Below are 18,284 nucleotides of genomic sequence, written 5' to 3'. Positions count from 1 at the left end.
TAGCTTGCAACGTGACCTGCAAACGCCACGCAGGCACATGAACTGAAATTGAAGGGAGCCTGCCCCCCACCCACAGGTGTTTCTATGTATATCAGCCACCTTGTACAGCAGTACTGCTGCATTTGTACGAGGTGGCTGACTTTTTCTCCTTGCCCACGTGGAACTCAACACGTACAAAATGTGTCTCATTACAGACCATTACAATGTCCCTGAGGTGTGACTTTCCTTTTTAATGACACGCAGCACCCCCATTGTTAGCGCTGCCCGTCTCCTGACATCATTGGTTGGCTGGCTGTGCCTGTGCGTCCCCCCTGCCCGACACAACGCCCCCCGTTGTCTCATATATTTTGACTGCGAGGGTGTGATTGATGGGCACGAGCAGTGCATATGTTCCCCTGTTTTCACTCCCCTCCTTCCGCCTTCTTCTGACTGTGCGGCCTCATGGCCGCGGCATGCGATAAGGGATCAGCTGAGGCCGCCCAGTCTGAAGCAGGTGTAAGGACATGTGTGAGCGGCGAACATATTTACTGCACAAGGCCACGAATCCCAGCACCGCAGTGTGACTTTAGGAAAAGCCACTGTGGGTCTGGGATTTATGGCCATCGTTAACCGCACCGGCCAACATGAAATGAGGTCATGAGACGGCCTGCACTAACAGGGTATTGCCAAGGGATAACACAAGAGCGCAGACTCCTGTACAGCAAATAACAACGCTCAGGAATCTGCGCCCAGTACCTAGGTGCAAATTTTGACACCTGTGCTGCGTCTCGTTAAAAAGACAAGTCACGCCTCCACAACTGTTTGACAGTATAATGGGCTAAATAGTGTACGTGTTTAATTCAGCGTGTGCAAGGAGCAACATTAAATAGAGCAACCTTTGACTTGTGCATCATTAATGCTGTTCAAGGTGTGGCTCTTGTACCTTGCAACACCTGAGGGGGGGGTTAAAGGTAACCTTTGAAATTGGTTCAACTAGGCTTCGGCCTACACTCTGCTCCTCTACTCCTCCTGCTGACCCTGGGCTCAAACACCGCTAGTTTTTGCCCGGAAATGCTAGCTGCACAGAGAAAAACACCAGCCAATGTGTTAGTGGGGTTCAGCACCGCCAGCTGTTCCCCTGCTGTGTAGTCGGCAACGTGTCCAGCACAAGCCACGCTGGCACAACAGAACAAAAGCTGCCACCAGTGCAGGCTTCGGCCTACACTTTGCTCCTCTCCTCCTCCTGCTGACCCTGGGCTCAAACAACACCAGTTTCTGCCCGGACATGCTAGCTGCACAGAGAAAAACACCAGCCAATGTGTTAGTGGGGTTCAGCACCGCCAGCTGTTCCCCCGCTGTGTAGCCGGCATCGTGTCCAGCACAAGCCACGCTGGCACAACCGACCAAAAGCTGCCACCAGTGCAGGCTTCGGCCTACACTTTGCTCCTCTCCTCCTCCTCCTGCTGACCCTGGGCTCTAACACCGCTAGTTTTTGCCCGGACATGCAATCTGCACAGAGAAAAACACCAGTCAATGTGTCAGTGGGGTTCAGCAACGCCAGCTGTTCCCCTGCTGTGTAGCTTGCAACGTGACCTGCAAACGCCACGCAGGCACATGAACTGAAATTGAAGGGAGCCTGCCCCCCACCCCCCCAGGTGTTTCTATGTATAACAGCCACCTTGTACAGCAGTACTGCTGCATTTGTACAAGGTGGCTGACTTTTTCTCCTTGCACACGTGGAACTCAACAAGTACAAAATGTGTCTCATTACAGACCATTACAATGTCCCTGAGGTGTGACTTTCCTTTTTAATGACACGCAGCACCCCCATTGTTAGCGCTGCCCGTCTCCTGACATCATTGGTTGGCTGGCTGTGCCTGTGCGTCCCCCCTGCCCGACACAACGCCCCCCGTTGTCTCATATATTTTGACTGCGAGGGTGTGATTGATGGGCACGAGCAGTGCATATGTTCCCCTGTTTTCACTCCCCTCCTTCCGCCTTCTTCTGACTGTGCGGCCTCATGGCCGCGGCATGCGATAAGGGATCAGCTGAGGCCGCCCAGTCTGAAGCAGGTGTAAGGACATGTGTGAGCGGCGAACATATTTACTGCACAAGGCCACGAATCCCAGCACCGCAGTGTGACTTTAGGAAAAGCCACTGTGGGTCTGGGATTTATGGCCATCGTTAACCGCACCGGCCAACATGAAATGAGGTCATGAGACGGCCTGCACTAACAGGGTATTGCCAAGGGATAACACAAGAGCGCAGTTTCCTGTACTGCAAATAACAACGGTAAGGAATCTGCGCACAGCACCTAGGTGTAAATTTGTACACCTGTGCTGCGTCTCCTTAAAAAGACTAGTAGTCACGCCTCCACTACTGTTTGACAGTATAATGGGCTAAATAGTGTACGTGTTTAATTCAGCGTGTGCAAGGAGCAAAATTAAATAGAGCAACCTTTGACTTGTGCATCAATAATGCTGTTCAAGGTGTGGCTCTTGTACCTTGCAACACCTGAGGGGGGGGTTAAAGGTAACCTTTGAAATTGGTTCAACTAGGCTTTGGCCAACACTCTGCTCCTCTACTCCTCCTGCTGACCCTGGGCTCAAACACCGCTAGTTTTTGCCCGGAAATGCTAGCTGCACAGAGAAAAACACCAGCCAATGTGTTAGTGGGGTTCAGCACCGCCAGCTGTTCCCCTGCTGTGTAGTCGGCAACGTGTCCAGCACAAGCCACGCTGGCACAACAGAACAAAAGCTGCCACCAGTGCAGGCTTCGGCCTACACTTTGCTCCTCTCCTCCTCCTCCTGCTGACCCTGGGCTCTAACACCGCTAGTTTTTGCCCGGACATGCAATGTGCACAGAGAAAAACACCAGTCAATGTGTCAGTGGGGTTCAGCAACGCCAGCTGTTCCCCTGCTGTGTAGCTTGCAACGTGACCTGCAAACGCCACGCAGGCACATGAACTGAAATTGAAGGGAGCCTGCCCCCCACCCACAGGTGTTTCTATGTATATCAGCCACCTTGTACAGCAGTACTGCTGCATTTGTACAAGGTGGCTGACGTTTTCTCCTTGCCCACGTGGAACTCAACACGTACAAAATGTGTCTCTTTGAGACCATTCCACTGTCCCTGAGGTGTGACTTTCCTTTCTAATGATACGCAGCACCCCCCTTGGTAGCGCTTCCCGTCTTCTGACATCATTGGTTGGCTACTTGCGCCTGTTCGTCCGCCCTGCCTGAATAAAATGCTCCTCGTTGTCTTAATTATTTTGACTGCGAGGGTGTGATTGATGGGCACGAGCAGTGCATATCTTCGCCTGTCTTAACTCATCTCCTTCCGCCTTCTTCAGACTGTGCAGCCTCATGGCCGCGGCATGCGAGAAGGGATCAGCAGAGGCCGCCCAGTCTGAAGCAGGTGTAAGGACGTGTGTGAGCGGCCAAAATATTTACTGCTCAAGGCCACGAATCCCAGCACCGCAGTGTGGCTTTATGAAAAGGCACTGTGGGTCTGGTATTAATGGCCATCGTTAACCGCACCGGCCAACATGAAATGAGGTCATAAGACGGGCAGCGCTAACAGGGCATTGCCAAGGGATAACACAAGAGCGCAGACTCCTGTACAGCAAATAACAACGCTCAGGAAGCTGCGCCAAGCACCAAGGCGTTATTTTGGACACCTGTGCTGCGTCTCATCAAAAAACCAAGTCACGCATCCACTACAGTTTGACTGTAGAATGGGGTAAATTGTGTATGTCTTTCATTCAGCGTATGCAAGTAGACAAATTAATAGAGCAACCTTTCACTTGTGCAGCATTAATACTGCACAAGGTGTGTCTCTTGTACTTTGTAACACCTGAGGGGGGGGTTAAAGGTTTCCTTTGAAATTGGTTCAACTAGGCTTCGGCCTACACTCTGCTCCTCTCCTCCTCCTCCTGCTTCAACACGGGCTCTAACATCGCAAGTTTTTGCCCGCAAGTGCTAGCTGCACAGATAAAAACACACGCCATTGTGTTAGTGGGGTTCAGCAACGCCAGCTGTTCCCCCAGTGTGTAGCCGGCAAAGTGTCCTGCAAACGCAACGCAGACACAAAGCTGCCTCCAGTGCAGGCTTCGGCCTACACTCATCTCCCCCTGCTTACCCTTTGCTCCAACACCGCTAGTTGGGGCTCTAGGAAGACAATCTTTAATAGGCAAGGCAACGCATCCGGGTTCCAGCACCGCCAGCTGGTTCTCGGCAGTGTTCTTGTCACAGGTACTCCCTCGTGCCAAGCCTGGTTTCAGCACCGTCAGCTGTTTCCGGGTTGTGTCAACTTCACTGAGACGCCTATGCTTGCCCCGTCGTGGGGCGGTCGAGTTAGCCAACTCCAGGGTGCCTCCAGTTTAGGAGCTTCCTATGTGGGCTGCGTGAACTGGTAGTCAAGGCTGGTTCTGTAGTGCCAGTAGGCCCAGCTCCCCCTGTAGGACTGTTGGGGTTCGGTAACTGCGGCTGCCTCGCGGCCTAGCTGTTCTCTCCTCTCCTGTGGGCCTTGGGGTCCACCACCTGGTTCCAGCACCGTCAGCTGGTTCCGGGCCGAGCCTTTGGCTTAGGTGCCTCCTCCTGGGTAGCCGAGTTCCGCCAACGCCAGGCGGTCCTTGGTAGTGCTTTTAAGCGCGGGCACCTACAGCTTAGTAACCGGGTTCCAGCACCGTCAGCTGGTCCTCGGTCGTGCCATTGGCTCTTGCACACTGGGGCAACGCATCCGGGTTCCAGCACCGCCAGCTGGTTCTCGGCAGTGTTCTTGTCACAGGTACTCCCTCGTGCCAAGCCTGGTTTCAGCACCGTCAGCTGTTTCCGGGTTGTGTCAACTTCACTGAGACGCCTATGCTTGCCCCGTCGTGGGGCGGTCGAGTTAGCCAACTCCAGGGTGCCTCCAGTTTAGGAGCTTCCTATGTGGGCTGCGTGAACTGGTAGTCAAGGCTGGTTCTGTAGTGCCAGTAGGCCCAGCTCCCCCTGTAGGACTGTTGGGGTTCGGTAACTGCGGCTGCCTCGCGGCCTAGCTGTTCTCTCCTCTCCTGTGGGCCTTGGGGTCCACCACCTGGTTCCAGCACCGTCAGCTGGTTCTCGGCAGTGTCTTTTGCTCTTGTACCTTCTGCTCCCCATCCTGGTTCCAGTACCGTCAGCTGGTTCCGGGCAGAGCCTTTGGCTTAGGTGCCTCCTTCTGGGTATCCAAGTTCCACCAATGTCAGGTGGTCCTTGGTAGTGCTTTCAGGCACGGGTACCTCCTGCTTAGTAACCGGGTTCCAGTAACGTCAGCTGGTCCTTGGTAGTTCCATTGGCTCTTGGACATTCGGCTACCCATCCGGGTTCCAGTACCGTCAGCTGGTTCTCGGCAGTGTCTTTTGCTCTTGTACCTTCTGCTCCCCATCCTGGTTCCAGTAACGTCATCTGGTTCCGGGCAGAGCCTTTGGCTTAGGTGCCTCCTTCTGGGTATCCGAGTTCCGCCAACGTCAGGCGGTCCTTGGTAGTGCTTTTTAGCACGGGTACCTCCTGCTTAGTAACCGGGTTCCAGTAACGTCAGCTGGTCCTCGGTAGTTCCATAGGCTCTTGAACCTTCGGGTAGCCATCCGAGTTCCAGTTCCATCAGCTGGTTCTTGGCATTTTCTCAGCCTTCTTGTACCTTCTGCTACATTTCCAAGTTGAAGACCCTAACGTCGACAACCCGGAAGACCACCCCGATGACGACGACCCGGAAGACCACCCCGATGACGACGACGACGACGACGGCTGAGACGACGACGGCGGAGATGACGACACTGGAGACGAAGACCCTGGAGACGACAACATGGAAGACCGAGAAGCAGAAGAACAAGAGGCTGCAGAACAAAGAGCAGAAGAACATTAAGCATAAGACTTAATATCAGAGCAAAAGATATTATCTAAATTATATGCAGAAGAAGACTAAGCAGTGTATGGGGGTGAGTCCGTTCCTCCTCGTGGTGCCCCTGGATAAAGCCTGATGCTGCAGGCCAAACTGAACGCGGACAAATGTAACTTTTGTGACTGGCAGAACGGAAGGTGTAATCTTCCAACTTTTATAGATAACAACTACGGGAATGCCTGTCACAAATGAGAATATGATGAAGAAGTAGAATAGGAAGAATAATAACAGTGGAATAAAAAGAATATGTAGAATAGGAAGAATAATAATAGTTGAAGAAAATGAATATGAAGAATGTAATAAAAAAAAAAATAGGTAGAAGATGAAGAAGAAGATGAATAAGGTGAAGAAGTTGATGTCAAGGATGCTGATGATGATGAAGATGAAAGTGTGGGAAAAGAAAAAAAAAAAAAAAAGAAAAAAAAGAAGGGGAAGGGCGTGGAATAGTGAAACATCAATATCTGACAAAATAAAAAAAATTTACATACTCAATATCTTTTTCAATCCGAACTTCTTTAAAAAAAACAAAAAAACATGCTATTCTATTTGATTGGACTAATCCTCATTGCCTTTAATGTCTCCGCCACCTCCCCCATACATCCTACATTATTCTTAGTTGTTTTCCTTCAGGTAGAATGAACCTACAAGGAAAGAAAGGGTTTATTTTAATTCCGATATTTTGGTCCCATTGACTTGCATTGGGATCGGGTATCGGTATCGGCGATATCCGATATTTTTTGAATATCGGCCGATCCAAACCGATACCGATACTTTCCGATATCGGAAGGTATCGCTCAACACTAGTGCTAAGTGCTTGGTCTGCTAGTAAACAAAAAAAGCATGGTCTGTACTCAAAGTGTGAGCAAAGAAAGGGCACCTCTAGATGGGAGGCCCCGGACCGCAGCGGGACCGCCCCTGGGTGAGTATAATCTATCCTCTTTTTCTCATCTTTCAGGTTACATCTGGGGCTTATCTACAGCATTACAGAATGCTGTAGATAAGACCCTGATGACGGTGGGCTTAGCTCATCTACGATTTTGGGGGTGACAGGTTCCCTTTAAGCACTGTAGCATGCCCAGTTCTAGCAGCGTGTAATACACACACTGTCAGGATTTGCTTGCCAGCTGAAGTGGTCATCACATGACCTCCCATATACGATTATCATAGTTACGGTCACATGCCAACTAGCTTCTCTCAATGAAGTAGGGGCTATAGTATTTCATTGAACATTGAGAGAATTATGAAGAGCAGCGACTGTGCAAATCACATATGAGCAGTAACGTGATGACAACTGACGCCACGTATGGTGCGTCAAATTGAGTTTTAGCCCGTTTCAGGAAAACATAGACCCACCTCATTATCTGCATGAACAGTCTCTTGGAGAGTTTGACAGCCACTTATTTGTTGCAGGAGTTTGGGACACTGTGGCTCATGCCGCTGTCCCCTGACTGCTGCGCCTTCTCCACGCTTGTTGGTGAGAGATCTCCCATCGAGTGAGGCAAGGATGAATACGGGGTTAACTCCCTGAGGAGGGGGCGGGGCTTATCTCCTGCTCTTGGCGCCAGGAAGCGCCAGAATCACATCCGATTCCAGGACCCGGACCTGTTGGGCTGCCGGTGTGATGGACCCGCTGGAGAGTGCGGTGAGGGAGAGGATTGGCAGGGAAGGCAGCGCTTGGCTAGCAGCTTTGCTGACCAGGAGCGACTCCTTCCCTGCCATAATGCAGACGGCGGCGCCGCCGGAGGGTTGGCGCTCTCGCAGAGCCACCCGGCCTCCGGCACGGCTGAGCCCGCCAGCGATTTCAAAAAAGAGCACGCGCAGCTCTCGTGCGCGCGCCCCTGCTGCTCTCGGCGCCAGCGGGACGGGAGGAAGTGAACTGCAGCAGGTGGGGGAGACACAAGAGTCGGGGACTAGCGACATAAGCTTTATTCCCCCTTCTGCCCCGGGCACAATAAGAGGGAGTGCAGGACTGCAGGTGCCAGCAGTATTAGCCAGAGCTGGGCACCTAACTAGAAACAGCATGGGGGGAGTTCAAGGAACGTCTGCTTCATCACAGGACTCAGGGACGGCAGGAAAGGAGACTGAGGCTCCGCAGAGAGGTATTCCTCCACTTTCAAGCAACGCAGGGGAAGCTAATGCTAATACTGTCAGGGACAAGGATGGGGCAGCGGTAGCACAGCAGAACATGGGATCACCCCACATAATATTAGCATCAGGTCAGCACGGTGCATACTCCCAGACTAGTATAGGGGGCGACTCACAGTTTCCACCTTACCCACTTATTTTTAGCACACCGTATTCACAAATACCGGGCGGGCAAATTATTCCCTCGCAGGCGGCATTAGGGGAACACCAGAATGCCTCAGCGTCAATATCACTGATGGCAACCGGTGTTCGTGCCCCAAGTCAGGGTGCTGGCACCCCGGCTCTGGATAGCAGACAGAGTGCGGGTATTCGCCCCGCGCGCAGATCATCATCGTCATCATCGTCATCCCCTAGAGAGCATCGCAGAAGCAGGCATAGGAAGCGCGATCGTCATGGTAGCAAACGGTGTTCATATAGATCTAGGTCCAGCCGACGTAGCAGACGGTCTAGAGCTTCGCGTTGGCGCTCGCCTTCTTCATCTGATAGTTCTTCAGGCAGGTCACACAGGCAGGAGTCCTCTCGTCGTAGGTCCATACAGCGCATGGAACGCCAAGGTCCGTCGACTCCCGTGGCACGGGAAGTAAGCTGTCCGGAGGCCAATGCACCGATCGGTGAGTACCCCTTTGTCGGGGCATGGGGAGGGGAGAGAACCAACACCAATATTTCAGACGCAGCAGCAAGTGCGGCCACAGGGGGCAGGATCTATGTCAACCCAAAATTGCTACAACCAGTGGGACCTTGCAGGCAACCCCCTCCGCCCCGCCCAGAGGTGTACAAGGATGGCCTATTCTGTGGGGTCCCTCCGTTAGGAGCCCACTTGGATAGCGCCATCAAGGAACAAATTTGGGCTAATGATTTCATTGACATATGGTCCCTGGTCTCCACGGACCAGCACTCGATAGATAGAGAGAGGCGGTTGGGAGAAAAAACATATGAACGTAAACCAAAAGTTGCAAAAACCATCAATAACTGGTTGCAAGCGTTTGCGGTCCTGGGATGCGTTATGGGGGAGAAGCACCCCGAAAGGTGCTCCGAGCTATTTATATACCTAGATAGCATCTACAACTCCTATAAGGCACACGGGGGATCAGCATGGTGGAAATATGATGAGGATTTCCGCCGTCGCTTGGCCGCCAACCCCCAATTAGGCTGGGGTATGAAAGCCACGGATTCGTGGCTCCGCTTGATGATGGCGCAAAGAGCAACCCAATCCTTTCACGGGCCCGCTGCCGGGTCCGGTAACAACGCGGCAGCAACAGTCATGCGTAGACCAGGTTCATGCTGGTTATTTAATGAAGGACACTGTAAGTTTTATGGGCTCTGCAAATATAGACATGAGTGTTCAGCGTGCGGAGGTTCCCACCCTGTGGCAAAATGCACACGACCACCCCAAAAAGCTAACTCCGGAAAAAATCCCTCTACAGGTGAGGTTAACGACGCCAGTGAGCGTAAAAAGAATGGAGCCGTGGCTGGACAAATATCCCAATAAAGCGGCTGCGGGGCAACTGCGTTTCGGTTTCTCATATGGGTTCTTCATCCCATTTAATTGGTCCCCGGAGCCACAATTGGCCACAAACTTACAATCCGCAAAGGAATTACCCGACGTACTAGCAGCGAAGTTGGACAAGGAAATCAGGTTGGGTCGCTTTCGCGGTCCCTTCAATTCCCCACCTTTTCCTAACTTACGGGTTTCCCCCTTGGGTATAGTTCCCAAAAAAGAGTCAGGTAAATACCGATTAATTCATCACCTATCATGCACCAAGGGTATGTCGGTTAACGATGGTATACCCAGGGATGAAACAGCCGTCACTTACATTTCCTTTGACAAAGCGATCGACTTAGTCAGAAGCGCGGGCCCGGGGGCCCTTATGGCAAAATCGGACATAGAATCCGCGTTCCGGCTGCTTCCGGTACACCCGGACTGTCACCACCTACTGGGAGCTAAATTTGAGGATCTATACTATTATGACACATGTCTTCCCATGGGGTGTTCTATTTCCTGTTTTTATTTCGAATTATTTAGTACGTTTTTAGAATGGGTTGCTCGCAAAATGACTCGGCAAACCGCCATCACGCACTATCTCGATGACTTTTTGATAGTTGGTCCAGCTGGATCAGATGTTTGCTCCACAACCCTAGCCCAATTCAAAGATGCCATGGAACATTTCGGGGTCCCACTTTCCCCTGAAAAAACGATTGGGCCAGTATCAGTGATCACATTCCTCGGGATCGAAATCGATTCGGTCGCCATGGAATTTAGGTTGCCGATGGAGAAAATTAAGAAACTGCTGGAACTCATTAGCGGATGTATTTCGGTTGGTAAAGTCACATTGACGCAAATGCAGTCAATGCTTGGCTCCTTGAATTTTGCCTGTAGGGTCATGCCAGCGGGCAGGATCTTCTCGCGCAGATTAATGATAGCCACGAGAGGAGTGAAACAAAGCCACCATAGAATCAGGATTACAGCACATCTACGTTCTGATTTAAACACATGGAAGCTGTTCCTCAACAACTACAATGGTAGGACTTGCTTTCAGGAGTCAGAATGCTCAAATGAGGACATGGGTTTGTTTTTGCGGCGTCAAGCCACACTGGTTTCAGCATTCGTCTGGGTAACAAATTGTGTTCAGCGAATTGGCCTGCTTTATGGGTTCACAGGAATTGGCACGCAGAGCCAACCCTGATTGACCTCCTTCCGGTGGCAGTGGCCATGGAAATCTGGGGTTCACAATTGGCCAACAAGCGTATTCGTCTTCACCTTAAAACCGTTAGCGGGGCTCATGCCATCAACTACCTAGCATCTCCTTCATCGTTGGTGTTAGACCTAATTAGGTTCATAGTATTGAAATGTTTAACATTTAATGTTTGGTTTAAAGCGAACGCACTAATCGTCAGCAATGAGAAGGTGTCTGAGTTACTAACTGGGTCTCACTCGCAGGATGTACTGGGACGGCGCATTCAGGAGCCCTTGGAGGAGGTGGAATGCCCACAGTCGATCTGGGATGTCCTGGGGACCTGATGCCGCTAATACGATCTTCGATAGCCCCGTCAACCTGGAAAGCATATGGTAAGGTGTGGAAGGAGTGGTGCTTTTTAGCAGAAGGAAAACCAGTGGGGTCTTCAGAGGAGGCTCGAATGCAGGTGACAATGGGGTTCTTATCCAAGATGTATGCTATGGGAGTGTCGGGTTCAGTGGCGCGCAATCGTATGTCTGCGCTAGCGTTCCATTTCAAGCTGCGAGGCTGGCCGGATTCCACTAAACATTTTCTGGTTAGCCAGATACTGAAAGGTTGGCGACGAGCAAATAAGCACGGTGATAACAGGCGTCCTATATCCTTTGATTTGTTAGTGAACTTGGTTAAGGCAACGGATTCTGTTTGCGATTCCAAATACGAAGCTGCGCTAACATCAGCGGCGTTTGGCCTAGCATTTTTTGGGGCCATGCGGGTCAGTGAGATTGTTCCTACTGCTTTGAATAAACCGGGTGGCCTTAGGCGGGAGGACATTCTGATTTGCAACGACGGTCTAGGATTAGAATACGTAAATCCAAAACTGATCAAGAAGGTAGGGGAACTTGGTTCCCTATATTTGCCATCAACAAGGACATATGCCCGTTAATGCTAATTTTGAATTACACGCGAGTTAGGAAGGATGGTTCTCAATTTTTCGTACATGAAAATTGGGTTCCACTAGTGTCGGGCCAATTTTTAGCTATATTGAGACGTACGTTGTCAATGGTTGGAATGTCCGCAGCAGAATTTGGGACTCACTCATTTCGTATAGGCGCAGCAACAGAAGCATCTAGAGCGGGTTTGTTCGAATCAGAAATTCAAAGGGTGGGTAGATGGAGATCTCGCTGTTTTAATAGATACATCAGGCCTGACTTATTGCTATAAAAAATTTGGGTTGTTTTTAGTACTATCATAATACGGGAGCAGCTTTGGTAATACATCGGTTAATTTCCTTTGATTGTCGGTTATTGTCTAACTGTTTGCATTTTATTCCCAGATGGGGTGCGACCCAGTGTCTGGATAGTGGGTCACTCATACGTCTATTGGGCTGCCCGCCGCGCTGAATTGGGCCCAGGAGGGCGATCCCTGGGGTTCAACGATGTCGACGTGATATGGCGTGGCATGAGAGGCATGATGTGGTCCCAAGTCCTTCCGGAGGTGGTTCATATTGCACGGGTGGCTTCATCCCCCACCATTGTCGTCATCCATGCCGGAGGAAACGACCTGGCTTCGTCCCCACTGGCTGAACTACTTACACTGATCAGATCAGACATGGACAAGTTTCCGAGTTTTTCCCATTGATGCGTCTGGTCTGGTCCGAAGTTATCCCAAGGCTGGTGTGGCGGGGGGCCAGGGAGTTGAATGCTATGGAGAGATCCAGACGCACGTTGAATCAGAGGATATCGCGTTTTGTAAGGTTTAAAAATGGTATAGTTGTTCGGCACCATCGGCTGGAGGGGGACAATTCCGGTTTTCTGCTTCCAGACGGAGTTCATTTGAATGAGGCGGGAATAGATATCTTCCTCAATGGTATTAGAGAAGGCGTGGTTCAGGCGGTGCATGCATTGGGTTGGGTCGTAGCTCTCTAGGTTCGCTCCTCCTTGGCGGAAGGGTGGAGTTTTTGTTGGTGGTGAAGATACCTGCCCGGGAGACCGGAAGGTAGTAATCTCCCTACACCCCTGTTGTTGGCAGATACTGCCGGTTTAAGCTGCGACCAAAAAATATTTACCCAAAGTAAAAGATGGAAATGTTATGAGTATATTTCCCAATAAAGTTTTAAAAGTTACGATAACTGTTGTGTGTGTCACTTGATGGGAGAAAACGGTCTTGGGTCGTAGCAGTCATATAATTCTAAAATAGAGGTACTTCCCCTTTAAATGCCATGATTAGCGCTACCGTGAACGTGCTGGAAGACCCCAATCCCCCTATTATATAACCAGTGCCAGGCGCAGGGAGACATGCTGTCTGTGAGATTAACACTCGGGTAATGCGGGACATCCACATGTGACCTCGGCGGGGACGGCAAGAAGAGTGGAAATTGCACCGCACTAAAGCTCTACGTTCACATTTGCGTTGTGCGCCGCTGCGTCAGCGACGCAACGCACAACGCAAATAAAAACGCACCAAAACGCACGCAAAAACGCTGCATTTTGCGACGCATGCGTCGTTTTTTGCCGAAATTTGGACGCAAAAAAATGCAACTTATTGCGTTTTCTGCGCCTGACGCTTGCGGCAAAAAAAACGCATGCGTCGCACAACACAGCACAACGCATGTCCATGCGCCCCCCATGTTAAATATAGGGGCGCATGACGCATGCGTCGCCTCTGCGTCGCCCGACGCAAACACGCAAAACGCTAATTTGAACGGACAGCACAACACTCTTGTATCCACTGCATGTGCCCGGAGTATACGGCTAGATACAATGCTCAGCAGACAGTATCACACAGGATAGGATTAGATACTCAGCTCAGCAGACAGTATCACACAGGATAGGATTAGATACACAGCTCAGCAGACAGTATCACACAGGATAGGATTAGATACAGGACTCAGCAGACAGTATCACACAGGATAGGATTAGATACACGGCTCAGCAGACAGTATCACACAGGATAGGATTAGATACACAGCTCAGCAGACAGTATCACACAGGATAGGATTAGATACACGGCTCAGCAGACAGTATCACACAGGATGGGATTAGATACACGGCTCAGCAGAAAGTATCACACAGGATAGGATTAGATACACAGCTCAGCAGACAGTATCACACAGGATAGGATTAGATACACAGCTCAGCAGACAGTATCACACAGGATAGGATTAGATGCACGGCTCAGCAGACAGTATCACACAGGATAGGATTAGATACACGGCTCAGCAGACAGTATCACACAGGATAGGATTAGACACACAGCTCAGCAGACTGTACCACACAGGATAGGATTAGATGCACGGCTCAGCAGACAGTATCACACAGGATAGGATTAGATGCACGGCTCAGCAGACAGTATCACACAGGATAGGATTAGATACACAGCTCAGCAGACAGTATCACACAGGATAGGATTAGATGCACGGCTCAGCAGACAGTATCACACAGGATAGGATTAGATACACGGCTCAGCAGACAGTATCACACAGGATAAGATTAGATACACAGCTCAGCAGACAGTATCACACAGGATAGGATTAGATACACAGCTCACCAGACAGTATCACACAGGATAGGATTAGATACACAGCTCAGCAGACAGTATCACACAGGATAGGATTAGATACACGGCTCAGCAGACAGTATCAAACAGGATGGGATTAGATACACGGCTCAGCAGACAGTATCACACAGGATAGGATTAGATACACAGCTCAGCAGACATTATCACACAGGATAGGATTAGATACAGAGCTCAGCAGACAGTATCACACAGGATAGGATTAGATACACGGCTCAGCAGACAGTATCACACAGGATAGGATTAGATACAGGACTCAGCAGACAGTATCACACAGGATAGGATTAGATACACGGCTCAGCAGACAGTATCACACAGGATAGGATTAGATACACGGCTCAGCAGAAAGTATCACACAGGATAGGATTAGATACACAGCTCAACAGACAGTATCACACAGGATAGGATTAGATACACGGCTCAGCAGAAAGTATCACACAGGATAGGATTAGATACACAGCTCAACAGACAGTATCACACAGGATAGGATTAGATACACGGCTCAGCAGAAAGTATCACACAGGATAGGATTAGATACACAGCTCAACAGACAGTATCACACAGGATAGGATTAGATACACGGCTCAGCAGAAAGTATCACACAGGATAGGATTAGATACACAGCTCAGCAGAAAGTATCACACAGGATAGGATTAGATGCACAGCTCAGCAGACAGTATCACACAGGATAGGATTAGATACACAGCTCACCAGACAGTATCACGCAGGATAGGATTAGATACACAGCTCAGCAGAAAGTATCACACAGGATAGGATTAGATACACGGCTCAGCAGACAGTATCACACAGGATAGGATTAGGTACACAGCTCAGCAGACAGTATCACACAGGATAGGATTAGATACACGGCTCACCAGACAGTATCACACAGGATAGGATTAGATACACAGCTCAGCAGACAGTATCACACAGGATAGGATTAGATACATGGCTCAGCAGGCAGTATCACACAGGATAGGATTAGATACACAGCTCAGCAGACAGTATCACACAGGATAGGATTAGATACACAGCTCAGCAGAAAGTATCACACAGGATAGGATTAGATACACAGCAAAGCAGACAGTATCACACAGGATAGGATTAGATACACGGCTCAGCAGACAGTATCACACAGGATAGGATTAGATACACGGCTCACCAGACAGTATCACACAGGATAGGATTAGATACACAGCTCAGCAGACAGTATCACACAGGATAGGATTAGATACACAGCTCAGCAGAAAGTATCACACAGGATAGGATTAGATACACAGCTCAGCAGACAGTATCACACAGGATAGGATTAGATACACGGCTCAGCAGACAGTATCACACAGGATAGGATTAGATACACAGCTCAGCAGACAGTATCACACAGGATAAGATTAGATACACGGCTCAGCAGACAGTATCACACAGGATAGGATTAGATACATGGCTCAGCAGACAATATCACACACGATAGGATTAGATACATGGCTCAGCAGACAGTATCACACAGGATAGGATTAGATACACAGCTCAGCAGACAGTATCACACAGGATAGGATTAGATACACGGCTCAGCAGACAGGGGCACTGTGGATATCACTGTTATTATGGGGCACTGTGGATATCACTGTTATTATGGGGGCACTGTGGATATCACTGTTATTATGGGGGCACTGTGGATATCACTGTTATTATGGGGCACTGTGGATATCACTGTTATTATGGGGGCACTGTGGATATCACTGTTATTATGGGGACACTGTGGATATCACTGTTATTATGGGGCACTGTGGATATCACTGTTATTATGGGGCACTGTGGATATCACTGTTATTATGGGGCACTGTGGATATCACTGTTATTATGGGGGCACTGTGGATATCACTGTTATTATGGGGGCACTGTGGATATCCCTGTTATTATGGGGGCACTGTGGATATCCCTGTTATTATGGGGCACTGTGGATATCACTGTTATTATGGGGACACTGTGGATATCACTGTTATTATGGGGCACTGTGGCTATCACTGTTATTATGGGGGCACTGTGGATATCACTGTTATTAAGGGGCACTGTGGATATCACTGTTATTAGGGGGCACTGTGGATATCACTGTTATTATGGGGACACTGTGGATATCACTGTTATTATGGGGCACTGTGGATATCACTGTTATTATGAGGACACTGTGGATATCGCTGTTATTATGGGGCACTGTGGATATCGCTGTTATTATGGGGGCACTGTGGATATCACTGTTATTATGGGAGCACTGTGGATATCACTGTTATTATGGGAGCACTGTGGATATCACTGTTATTATGGGGGCACTGTGGATATCACTGTTATTATGGGGGCACTGTGGATATCACTGTTATTATGGGGGCACTGTGGATATCCCTGTTATTATGGGGCACTGTGGATATCACTGTTATTATGGGGACACTGTGGATATCACTGTTATTATGGGGCACTGTGGCTATCACTGTTATTATGGGGGCACTGTGGATATCACTGTTATTAAGGGGCACTGTGGATATCACTGTTATTAGGGGGCACTGTGGATATCGCTGTTATTATGGGGCACTGTGGATATCGCTGTTATTATGGGGGCACTGTGGATATCACTGTTATTATGGGAGCACTGTGGATATCACTGTTATTATGGGAGCACTGTGGATATCACTGTTATTATGGGGCACTGTGGATATCACTGCTATTATGGGGCACTGTGGATATCACTGTTATTATGGGGCACTGTGGATATCACTGTTATTATGGGGCACTGTGGATATCACTGTTATTATGGGGCACTATGGGTATCACTGTTATTATGGGGCACTGTGGATATCACTGTTATTATGGGAGCACTGTGGATATCACTATTATTATGGGGGCACTGTGGATATCACTGTTATTATGGGGACACTGTGGATATCACTATTATTATGGGGGCACTGTGGATATCACTGTTATTATGGGGACACTGTGGATATCACTGTTATTATGGGGACACTGTGGTTATCACTGTTATTATGGGGCACTGTGGATATCACTGTTATTATGGGGCACTGTGGATATCACTGTTATTATGGGGCACTGTGGATATCACTGTTATTATGGGGGCACTGTGGATATCACTGTTATTATGGGAGCACTGCGGATATCACTGTTATTATGGGGACACTGTGGTTATCACTGTTATTATGGGGCACTGTGGATATCGCTGTTATTATGGGGCACTGTGGATATCACTGTTATTATGGGGCACTGTGGATATCGCTGTTATTATGGGGCACTGTGGATATCACTGTTATTATGGGGGCACTGTGGATATCACTGTTATGGGGACACTGTGGATATCACTGTTATTATGGGGCACTGTGGATATCACTGTTATTATGAGGGCACTGTGGATATCACTGTTATTATGGGGGCACTGTGGGTATCACTGTTATTATGGGGCACTGTGGATATAACTGTTATTATGGGGCACTGTGGTTATCACTGTTATTATGGGGCACTGTGGATATCACTGTTATTATGGGGGCACTGTGGATATCACTGTTATTATGGGAGCACTGTGGATATCACTGTTATTATGGGAGCACTGTGGATATCACTATTATTATGGGGGCACTGTGGATATCACTGTTATTATGGGGACACTGTGGATATCACTATTATTATGGGGGCACTGTGGATATCACTGTTATTATGGGGACACTGTGGATATCACTGTTATTATGGGGACACTGTGGTTATCACTGTTATTATGGGGCACTGTGGATATCACTGTTATTATGGGGCACTGTGGATATCACTGTTATTATGGGGCACTGTGGATATCACTGTTATTATGGGGGCACTGTGGATATCACTGTTATTATGGGAGCACTGTGGATATCACTGTTATTATGGGGCACTGTGGATATCACTGTTATTATGGGGACAATGTGGATATCACTGTTATTATGGGGCACTGTGGATATCACT

General features: G+C 49.2%; 2 protein-coding genes across 2 annotated transcripts in view; one reads left to right on the top strand and one right to left on the bottom strand.

Annotated features, from left to right (window-relative positions):
• PEA15 (proliferation and apoptosis adaptor protein 15) overlaps positions 1-18,284 on the bottom strand; it is a 156,238-nt gene that overhangs the window by 43,167 nt on the left and 94,787 nt on the right. The gene's annotated exons all lie outside the window — the stretch shown is intronic.
• On the top strand, positions 7,494-9,777 carry LOC138639191 (uncharacterized). Its single transcript, XM_069728739.1, has 2 exons — positions 7,494-7,540; positions 8,538-9,777. Exon 2 carries the CDS (start codon positions 8,585-8,587, stop codon positions 9,530-9,532), a length of 948 nt encoding a protein of 315 aa, XP_069584840.1. The 5' UTR covers positions 7,494-7,540; positions 8,538-8,584; the 3' UTR covers positions 9,533-9,777.

Source organism: Ranitomeya imitator, chromosome 1 (assembly GCF_032444005.1).
Source record: "Ranitomeya imitator isolate aRanImi1 chromosome 1, aRanImi1.pri, whole genome shotgun sequence".
Classification (NCBI taxonomy): Eukaryota; Metazoa; Chordata; class Amphibia; order Anura; family Dendrobatidae; genus Ranitomeya; species Ranitomeya imitator.
Note: the sequence above shows the minus strand (reverse complement) of the source record. Positions and strands in the feature narration are given on the sequence as shown.